The 11,684-nt window shown below is 38.2% G+C and overlaps 1 protein-coding gene across 5 annotated transcripts in view; it reads left to right on the forward strand.

Annotated features, from left to right (window-relative positions):
- syk (spleen tyrosine kinase) overlaps nt 1–11,684 on the forward strand; it is a 74,621-nt gene that overhangs the window by 56,948 nt on the left and 5,989 nt on the right. For all 5 annotated transcript variants that reach the window (XM_008423824.2, XM_017307952.1, XM_017307953.1 and 2 more), the window contains 3 exons: nt 6,566–6,775; nt 7,651–7,840; nt 10,823–10,963. In XM_008423824.2, coding sequence (XP_008422046.1) covers nt 6,566–6,775; nt 7,651–7,840; nt 10,823–10,963 — 541 coding nt within the window. The remainder of the gene's footprint in view (nt 1–6,565; nt 6,776–7,650; nt 7,841–10,822; nt 10,964–11,684) is intronic.

The following is an 11,684-nucleotide window of genomic DNA, read 5'->3' on the forward strand; positions in this document are numbered from 1 at the left end:
ATTAAGAGTACAGATTATACATTACTATAACATTCACTCGATTAAAAGTACAGAATACATGTTTTGATAATTCATTACAGACATTACTTCATTGGTATGTATTATCACTTTATAATCACCTATCGCTCATAATCATCAGTTAATCATTGGCATGTATTATCACTTTATAATCACCTATCACTCATAATCATCAGTTAATCATTATCTAGGGTATACTGTTATTTCTCAGGCCTTTATTCCATTTTTCTGCGTATACCTGGACAGATCTCACATGCTCATACCAGATTTCTCGACAATACACATCATACATTGGTGCCGAACGAACACAGAAGCTCAAGTTCAACAGCAGTTTTTTTTTGTGCTAACAAAATACAGGAAAACGCCACAACAGCAAGTTATAAAATCGCTAAACTTATTGCCCATCACGGCCATGTGTACTGACTGCTGCTGAACACTATAGACGTACAGTCATATGAAAAAGTTTGGGCACCCCTATTAATCTTATTCATTTTTAGCTCTAAATATTTGGATGTTTGCAACAGCTATTTCAGTCTGATATATCTAATAACTAATGGACACAGTAATATTTCAGTATTGAAATGGGGTTTATTGGACTAACAGAAAATGTGCAGGACGCATTAACACAAAATTTGACAGGTGCAAAAGTATGGGCACCTCAACAGAAAAGTGACATTAATATTTAGTAAATCCTCCTTTTGCAAAAATAACACCCTCTAGTCGCTTCCTGTAGCTTTTAATGAGCTCCTGGATCCTGGATAAAGGTATTTTTGACCATTCCTCTTTGCAAAACAATTCCAGTTCAGTTAAGTTTGATGGTCGCAGAGCATGGACAGCCCGCTTCAAATCATCCCACAGATGTTCAATGATATTCAGGTCTGCGGACTGGATGGCCATCCAGAACATTGTAATTGTTCCTCTGCATGAATGCCTGAGTAGATTTGGAGCGGTGCTTTGGATGAAATATCCATCCCCGGCATAACTTCAACTTTGTAACAGATTCTTGAACATTATTCTCAAGAATCTGTTGGTATTGAGTGGAATCCATGCGACCTTCAACTTTAACAAGATTCCCAGTGCCGGCATTGGCCACACAGCCCCACAGCATGATGGAACCTCCACCAAATTTCCCAGTGGGTAGCAAGTGTTCTTCTTGGAATGCTGTGTTTTTTTTCTGCCATGCATAAGGCCTTTTTTTATGACCAAACAACTCAATCTTTTTCATCAGTCCACAGGACCTTATTCCAAAATGAAGCTGGCTCGTCCAAATGTGCTTTTGCACATCTCAAACGCCTCTGCTTGTGGCGTGCTTGCAGAAACGGCTTCTTTCGCATCACTCTCCCATACAGCTTCTCCTTGTGAATTGTTGAACGATGCACAGTGACACCATCTGCAGCAAGATGATGCTGCAGGTCTTTGGAGGTGGTCTGTGGGTTGTCCTTTGACTGTTCTCACCATTCTTCTTCTCTGCCTCTCTAATATTTTTCTTGGCCTGCCACTTCTGGGCTTAACAAGAACTGTCCCAGTGGTCTTCCCTTTCCTTAATATGTTCCTCACAGTGGAAACTGACAGCTGAAATCTCAGATAACTTTTTGTACCTTTCCCCTAAACAACTATGTTGAACAATCTTTGTTTTCAGACCATTTGAGAGCTGTTTTGAGCTGCCCATGACACCACTCTTCAGAGGAGATTCAAATAGGAGAACATCTTGCTATAGGCCACCTTAAATACCTTTTCTGATATGCTACACCTGGCTGTGGAGTTCAAAGCTTACTGAGGTTACCAAACCAATTTTGTGTTTTAGTAAGTCAGTGAAAAGTAGTTAAGGGTATTCAAAATCAATAAAATGATAAGGGTACCCAAAGTTTTGCACCTGTCAAATTTTGTTTTAATGCGTCGTGCACATTTTCTGTTAGTCCAATAAACCCCATTTCAATGCTGAAATATTACTGTGTCCATCAGTTATTAGATATATCAAACTGAAGTAGCTGTTGCAAACACCTAACTATTTAGAAATGAAAATGATTAAGATTAATAGGGGTGCCCAAACTTTTTCATATGACTGTAATATAAGAGTAGATCCCACATTGCCTGCTCCAGCGCAGGAAATACGGCGGCCATCTTGGAGTGGTCGTTCCTCCTACTTTGCTCAGCCAAAACAACAGAAGATGCCTCAGCACTGAGGGATATTGTTGTTCTGATCGATGGACTATTGATGTGAGGGCTCCACAGAGAACATTTCACAAGTAAGATGGACATATTATTGTGATTAGAATATTACTTTACTGCATTTATGTCCACCGGCGAGATACCAGCTAATATTAGCTGTAGTGCTTGGTGTAATACGGGTTCAGCCACTATGAAGGATAACTGAGATTCCGTAAATCTAAAAAAAAATAATTATTCTCTAACATTGGCTTGGATTACCTGACACAAGAGCCTATATTAGAAATGTGACAATGTAACATATATTATAAAACTTATATTACTTGTTATAATATTGACCAGCAAAGTTTACACAGGTGGTAAAGACTATTATTTATATGTAATTCTTTCACTCTGTCAAAAGTAAGATAGCTCCCAAATCTTTCGTTTTGTTTTGAAGGTTTCATAAAGACACGATGTGAGGAAGAAGTGGTAGATATTTTTAAAGAGAGACGGATTCACTGCAGCAATGATGATTCTCACATCGAATTTTGGACTCAATCTAAGCTGCTGAATCTCTGAAGCTAGAACTCACCGGCTGGAAAACAGCCGACAAATAATGTACATGTTTATATGTATATATACATACATATACATGTATATGTATATACATACATATACATGTATATGTATATGTATATGTCTATGTAGGGTTAGGGGTTAGGGTTAGGGTATATGTATGTATATGCATATACATACATATACATGTATATACATGTATACATACATGTATATGTATGTATATATACATATAAACATGTACAGCCCAATATATATTATTTGTATACATATATACATATATATTTATATATATATATGTATATATGTATATATACATATATATTTATATGTATATATGTATATATACATATAAACATGTATCTAATATATATTTCTCAGTAGTAATCATTATTTATTTGTGTTTGTATATTTATGTATTGATATTACTAAATAATTTATTAAATTATGAACGGCTGTGTGCTTTGTAAAATGCTCATCATGCATCAATATCAGAATATTCCGTTCCTATTCTATTGTTTTCCCCACTAAGCATATTTAAATATGCTGAACTATGTATCAATACAATTAAAAAATACTTAAAAAATACAATTGTTTATAAATGTAGCTTTGATAGCTGTTTGAATAAGGCTTCCAGTAACAAAAAAGCATGTTATGATCGATTAAATGTGCTGATCCTGATACGTACCAAACATAAGGCTAGGGACAGGTTAGTGCACACACACACCTAAGGAGAATTTAGACAGACCTGACAGTCATGTTTTTGGACTATGGGAGGAAACCAGAGTACCTGGAGAGAAACCACACATGCACAGGGAGAGCATGCGGGCTCCATGTTGAGGGACTGGGGCCGGGAATCGAACCCAGGGCCTTCTTGCTGCAAGGCAACAGCTCTACCAACTGTGCCACTGTACAGCCCCACCCTAAATCTCATCAGCGACAATAGGTGAGAGCAATAGGTATGAGTCGTCTATTCTTATATTATGTCTATGCTGAACACCGTCACTGTCAAGTGCGCTAAGCAGGAACAAACCATTTCATGCAGACCCAGGGGGGTGTTCAGTGTAAATAATGGATGTGTTTGTTTTGGTCTGGGAGTGGTAACATTTATTTTTTACTGATAAAAACAATTAAAAAAACATGATATAATTAATTTTGTATTTGACAGGCCCCATTTTTTTTCTATTTCTATGAAGAAAAACCAAACAAACAAAAAAACTATTTTGTGGAGGGCCCCCTGTCGGTCAGGGGCCCTCCATAGTCCTAACTTTTTCCCCCGCCCTTGCACCAAATATTACCCATAATCCATCAGAGTTCCCAAGCACCAACAGACCAGCTGTGATTCGAAGTAGAGGTGATTTTAAGTTAGCAGAAGTCATAGCTATTTAGTTTATGTACAGCTAAACACAATTTATCAAGTTATTTTAGGTTTGCGATAATTAATTCGCACAACATAACGTTAGTAATTTTTAAGCCTCCGAGGTAAGATCTATTCAGGGGTCCTGGAAAGAAGGGTCCATCAGATAGTCAAACCTCGGATTCAGGAGGAGCTGTGTGATTTTCGTCCTGGTCATGGAACACTGACCAACTTTACACCCTCAGCAGGTTGTAAAGTTAGTCAACTTTATATACTGCTGTAAAGTTGACCAACTTTACAGCAGGTAAAGTTGGTCAACTTTACCAACTTTACCTGGAGTAGACAGAGTAGACAGGTTGAGAGTCGACTCTCAACCTGTCTACTCTCAAGTAGACAGGTTGAGAGTTTGCCCAACCTGTCTACTTGTGCTTTGTGGTCTTGGAGAAGGTGTTCGACTGCGTCACTCAGGAAATTCTATAGGGCATGCTCTGGGACTTACTGTTACTGGTGCTGGGCCCTTTGATATGAGCTGTTAGGATCCTGTAAGATCCTGTAAGTGTCAGAATCTGTTCTGCATTGCTGGCATGCCGGCAGTAAGTCAGGTTCGTTTCTGGTCATAGTTGGACTCTGCAAAGTCTGCCTTTTTTCATAAATTCTATTCATTACTTTTTATGGCAGAATTTCAAGGCGCATTCCAGGGTGTTGAGGTGGCACAGTTTGGTTCAAGGATTCAAGAATTTTTTTATTGTCATACCACCTTTGCTTTTTTGTAGTACGAAATTCGAACTCAGGTCAGAGATTAGAAAATTTAATACATAAATAAAAAATAAATTAACATATGTGATATATAGATATTTATATTTAAAAAAGTGTGTGTGTAAATAATTTACAAGATCAAGTTGAACTAGATGGTTGAGTTCAGCAGTCTGACGGCTAAAGGGAAGAACTATTCCTCAGCCTGGTGGTTTTGCTCTGGATGCTGCTCAGCCTCCTGCCTGAGGGGAGCAGCTGGAAGAGTCTGTGTGCAGGATGGATGGAGTCCTTCCTGATCAGGAGCGCCCTCCTCCTGCATCATGATGTGTAGAGGTCCAAGGTGAAAGAAAGGCTGCTCCCCACAGTCCTCTGTGCATCCTTAACCACCCACTGCAGGTCCAACCTCTTAGCAGCAGTGCAGCTGCTGTGCCACATGGTGATGCAGATGCAGAGAACGCTCTCCACCACACAGCGAATTAAAGCTCCTCAGGACTGAGTTCCCAAGTACAGCTCTCTGCAGCTTCCTTAGGAAGCTGTGGAAGCTCACATCTGGGCCTTCCTGACCTGATACGAGGTGTTGGTACTCCAGGTGAGGTCACTGGCTACATGCACACCCAGATACCTGTAGCTGGAGACCACCTCCGCAGCTGCTCCAGGGTCTTGTGGGATGATGGTGTTGAAGATCAAGGAGAACTCCAGAAAGAGCAGAGAGATGTTAGAGTTCCTGCTTTCCAGGGGGCTGAGGGCTGTGTGGACCACCAATGAGATGGCATCAGCAGTCTAGCAGTTCTTTCTGTAGTGTACTGTTAGGGTCCACAGTGATGTCGATGGACCCCCCTTATTGTGGGTCACGACTAGCCTTACAAAGCACTTAATTACGTATACGTCATTCAGGCCTGTCACTGTGGAGCACTTGGGGACAGGGACAGTAATGGTGGTCTTTAAGTGGGTGGAGACTGAAGCCAGGGACAGTGAGGCTTTGAAGATGTCTGCCAACGCCTCAGACAGAAGATGTGCACAGTCTCTCAGTACTCACCCTGGGATGTTGTTGGGGCCTGCATCCTTACGAGGGTTGATTTCTTGGAGGGACTTCACATCTGCTGTGGTCACACAGAGAGGTCAAGGTGGTGGTATTAGTCTAGTGCTGAGGGGGAATTAGGATCCTCAAAGGAAGCATAGAACCTATTGAGTGCATCTGGCAGTGAGGAGTCCCTTGAACATTGTGCATCCTTGATGTAGTTAATGATGCATTTGATGCCCTTCCACATGTGCCGGGGGTCGTTGGTGGTGAAGTGACTTTGAATTTTCTGGGTGTCTGTGGCTTTGGCCCTCACAATGCCTGCAGCCAGTTCTTTCCTCGCTTTTCGAAGTGTTGATGCTTCACCTGTCCTGAACGCAGTGTCCCTAACTTTCAGCAGAGCTCTCTCCCTAGCATTCAGCCAGGGTTTCTGGTTCGGGTAACAAGATACTCAACATGGAAGTCTTTGCTGGATGAATTATTTCCTGTACTGCTGATGAAATTTATCAGTATATGCAACCTTGTCATTTTATTGAAGAGAGTTTCTGTGTCAGAACTGTATTATGTACTGCATTGAAATATTGTACATTGGATTTTTTTGTTGTTGTTGCATGTTGTTTGAAGTCATCCTTTTGCTTTTATCTTTTATGTGATGTGAAACAAAACATTCTAAGGCTAACCTTTCTGTGTTTTAGAACTGAGAAACCAGTTGCTGTTAAAATTCTGAAGAATGATGATAACAACCCGTCGGTGCGTGAGGAAATGTTGCGAGAGGCAAATGTCATGCAGCAGCTGGACAATCCTTACATTGTTCGAATGATTGGTATCTGTGAGGCAGAAAACCTTATGCTTGTCATGGAACTGGCTGAACTGGGACCACTGAACAAGTTCCTCCAAAAAAACAAGTATGTAATTTCCGCATAGTGGGACAACAAAGGATATTTCTATTCTATTCTATTCTATTCTATTCTATTCTATTCTATTCTATTCTATTCTATTCTATTCTATTCTACAATGAAATGGTTCACAAATAAACATGTTAGAATGGCCAAGTCAAAGTCCAGACCTGAATCCAATCGAGAATCTGTGGAAAGAGCTGAAAACTGCTGTTCACAGGTGCTCTCCATCTAACCTGATGGCCAAGAATTTGGCCATTCTCTCCCTAGCATCCAGTCTCTTGATGTGGAAAACTGATGGACATACTCCAAGTGACTTGCAGCTGTAATTGCAGCAAAAGGTGGTGCTACAAAGTATTAACACAAGGCGGCCGAATACTTTCACTGTATGTGGGTAAATCCAAATAAATTTAAACAAATCTTTGATTTGTTTTGCTTTTTCTAGCAAATGTTCAGAAGGTGAACATTCAATCCCTTGTGTTCATTCTATAGTTAAAACAAATCTCAGAAAATAAACAGTAACTGAGAGTTTGACACTTTAAAAACTACAAGAGCTCAGTTTTATTGTGTTCCTAAAGTCATATTAGATTCCTAAATAATAGTATAAATCTGTTTGTATTGTAGCAACAGCTGATGAAACTTTCAGCTTCAGAATACTTAGCATTGATTAATATATGACTATGCATCTTCTAGGTGTAAATATAGAGGTCTTTTACAGATACTGGATAAATCTCATCCACTAAAAAAGTTATATGACTCATTCTCATTCAAATTGTCTGGCTGGTTCAAACCAGTTTATGATTTTACCTGAAGCTTTCTTTTAACCCTAAATTAACTTTCAGTACTTCAGATCAAAGCTGAACATTTTTCTGCTTAAATTTCAGAAACACATCAGTAAAGAACATCACAGAGTTGGTTCATCAGGTGTCTATGGGGATGAAATACCTAGAAGAGCATAACTTTGTTCATAGAGATCTTGCTGCCAGGAATGTACTGCTGGTCACACAGCATTATGCAAAAATCAGTGATTTTGGACTCTCGAAAGCTGTTGCAGAAGAGCAAAACTACTACAAGGTAATGTGTCAAGACTCTAGGGTGTTGAGTTTTTTTGGATGCATCTCTTTTTCTCTTTCTGTGTGTGTGCGTGCATGCGTGCGTGCGTGCGTGCGTGTGCGTGCGTGTGTGTGTGTGTGTGTATTTAGAACTGCCTTGTTTACCACATTCCCTATATATTTTGAAGCCCATTCCTCCCATTTCCTCAGTTCAACTTCCTTTCCCTCATAATTACCCACCTACTCCTTGTTCAACACTCAACTCTCCTGCATGAATATCAGTCAGACAGCTCGGGTCACCCTTTTTTAGAAATGTAACAATCAATGTTCAATTTCTAACAAAATGCAATGTACAGAATTAAAACCAGGGGACTAAGACTTACTTTTATATGGATTCCCTCACATGTAGGAATAAAATATTCCAAACAAGCAAATAAATACAGTATTCACAGCGCTTTACTTTTTCCAATTTGTTTTTATTCCAAAATTTGTTAAACTAAACACTTTCCTCAAAATTCAGGGTTTCCCCCAGAAAACCATTTAAGCCCAGTGGTCGGGTAGCTGAGGCGGTCCACCATGTTTTTGTATTAAAAGATAAGTAGACAGGAAATATAAAAATATTACTAATTATATGTTATGGGAAAACATCGCCAGTGAAACGCTATTTAAACCCACAACTAGTCTTAAAAGCAACAAATCAAAAAATACAATTAAAATGAATATTAATTATTTGCACTTGTTTAAACCAAATGAAGTCAGCAGCTCCATAAGGCCCCAGGGCTTCAGGAGCCCATAATGCTAATATTTTAACACAGACCACAGATACATAAATGCAACATTTATTTAAGATTATCAATGATGTTACATTTGATTTAATGATTTCAGCATACATAAATTAAGACTTTAAATTGATTAATATTTATATGTAAGATTTAAAGGAGCTGACAAGTTTGCTTTATAAAAGTTCAAAGAACAATCTTCATAGTTAGATTGTTTTGTTACCACAGCTACAATTTGATGCTAAGAGTTTAATCTTTGAGTTTGAGCTCTTTGTTCTCAAATACAAATTAATAAACTGCAATTATAACGGGAGATTTAATTCAATGCTGCTAATGTGGCTTTAGTAGATCTTCCATTTCATGTCTGTTGAGTTTTTAATAAGGGCCACAGAAACTGTTTTGGTTTGTTCGAGTTTTAAGGGATGAGTTTTTCAGATCTCGGTGCCACTGTGTCTTGATGTTGGTAGTGGAGAGGTGAACCCAAATGCAGAGACGTGGAGGCAGCAGCTGAGGGTTTTTTTGATGATTTAATGTAGAATGGTAGAAATGATGATGGGCACTTACAAAAAAATACAAAATCCAAGGTAGCAACAAAAATAAACCCCTATCCTGACTAGCAGACCCAACTCCAGAGGAATTTGGCTGGGAGGGACTATGGCTTATCTTGGAAAGGATTGGTCAGGCGTTTTATTTAATAGTACATAGATAAATGTTTATATAAAATGAATTACTCATGTTGTTTACTAATACAATATTAACAAAAATGATGTATCATTCAGTTATGCATAAGTCACCACAAAATGCTGAGCAGTTATGCTGAGATTTGTATAAACTTTAGCACATACATTGCAGAAACTATCAATCTCTGAACTCTTTAATCAGACAATGATGTCTGAAAAATAAGATAATAAAATAATACTTTATTTTTCCCAAGTGAGAAAGTTGTTACGGCATAAAGTGGACAAGAACAAGAGAAACAGAAATGGAAAAACAACAAAATAAAAAACAGTAGTGTAGAAAAATCATACAAGCTAAACTAGAAATATAAATTTATATATAAAAATACAGATATATATATATATATATATATATATATATATATATATACACACACATGTTTGCGTGGCTATCTTTTTGGTGACTTTCCATCGACTTCCCTTCATTCCTACATTCCTACAGCCTTAACCTTACCCTTAGCCTAGGGGTGGGCAACTTCAGGCCTGGAGGGCCGGTGTCCTGCAACTTTTAGGTGTGTCTCTACTTCAACACACCTGAGTGAAATAATGAGGTCGTTAGCAGGACTCTGGAGAACCTGACTGCACTGAGGAGGTGATTCAGCTGTTGGATTCAAGTGTTGGACCAGGGAGACATTAAGAGTTGCAATCCTGGCCCTCAAGGACCAGGATTGCCCACCCCTGCCTTAGCCTAACCCTAGTCCTAAATCTAACCCCTGACCCAAATACAGTGTTTCCTCTTGTGGGCTTCGGTCCCACAAGAAGCAGTGGGTCCCCACAACGTTGTGTGTGTCAGAAAAATTGTCCCCACAAGGTGTTACAAACAAACGCATATTTACATACCCACATTTACATTTACAAAACATATACATGCACATACACATACACTCATACATACAAAATTGTGTATGTATTGTCAGCAAGGGAAATATTGTGCTGCTTATGGTAGCTATACAGACAAAAAATATTTTGGAGTATGAATGAGAGTGATTCTGAAATATTTTGAAAACATGACCTGATACATGCTTAGAACAGATATCTTTTTCTCAGCAAGTTATTATCCCTCCCTACCTGAGGAGGCAGCAGCTGATGGTTTTTGCCTGTGGTAATCAATAACCTCTCCAACTTTGGTCTTTCTATTTTGACAATCAAGATTTTTTTAAATATGTGAACAGGGTAATGCATTTCCAGTGACAACATGTAGTGTTTACTGTGACTTATTAATCTTCAAATGGCTCAACAGGCTCAGCAGATAGAAATCAGCATTAGAGCACAGCTGGTGTAAAACCAGGTATCTGTAGCCCATACATTTTGGGTTAAACATGCTTTTTCTTTCTGACTTGAAGTTTTTTGTATTGAATAGAGTATCCAGAAAATATTCTCAAGAAAGAGTAGTAATATTTATTTATATTACATTATATAACAGAGGCATATCAACAAGTTTGTCTATGGGTGTAACACAACTCAACACAAGTAATGTGTGTCTTTCAGGCCAAGGGTCATGGGAAGTGGCCAGTGAAATGGTATGCTCCTGAATGCATAAACTACTTCAAATTTTCATCCAAAAGTGATGTCTGGAGCTTTGGTGTACTCATGTGGGAAGCATTTTCCTTTGGCCAAAAACCATACAAGGTAACTAACTAGAGTCGGGACATTATAACATCAACTCACTTACTCATATCCTGCTTGTTGACAGTCATTTAGAGATGCAATGCTATAATCCTCAGAACATTTTCCTAGGGGTTACCAGGTTGAGATGTTTGGAAACTCTCAGGCAGTGGTTCTTAACCTTTTTTGAAGAACCGAACCCACCAGTTTTATATGCGCATTCACTGAACCCTTCTTTAGTGATAAATAAAATATGATTTTATTTTTCAAATTCAAGACATAGGCATATGTTTTTTACTGGTGCCCAATATGAGCCATGCATGAATATCACCTTGCTCAAAGAACAAAACCAGCACAGTGCATGAACTCACAACAAATTACGGTATTACTTTATTCTGGTCCCCCAAAAATATTTCGGCCCCATAAAAGAATTTCAGCCCCCAAAAATATTTTTTTACTATTTTCCTAATTAAAAATAAATGTTGATTTTTTAAAAGAATTTTAAAAAATGTAATTATATATCAGTGGTGGAGAAAGTACTCAAAAAATTTACTTAAGTAAAAGTACAAATACACAGACAAAAATGTACTCAAGTAAAAGTCAAAGTACCACATTTACATTTTACTTAAGTAAAAGTAAAAAAGTACAGATTTTTAAAAATACTTAAGTATTAAAAGTAAAAGTACTTGCTGAATGCATTACCTAATCGTTAATATCATTAAGTGTACCGATCATATGATCATAT

This window comes from Poecilia reticulata, linkage group LG12 (assembly GCF_000633615.1).
Source record: "Poecilia reticulata strain Guanapo linkage group LG12, Guppy_female_1.0+MT, whole genome shotgun sequence".
Taxonomy (NCBI): Eukaryota; Metazoa; Chordata; class Actinopteri; order Cyprinodontiformes; family Poeciliidae; genus Poecilia; species Poecilia reticulata.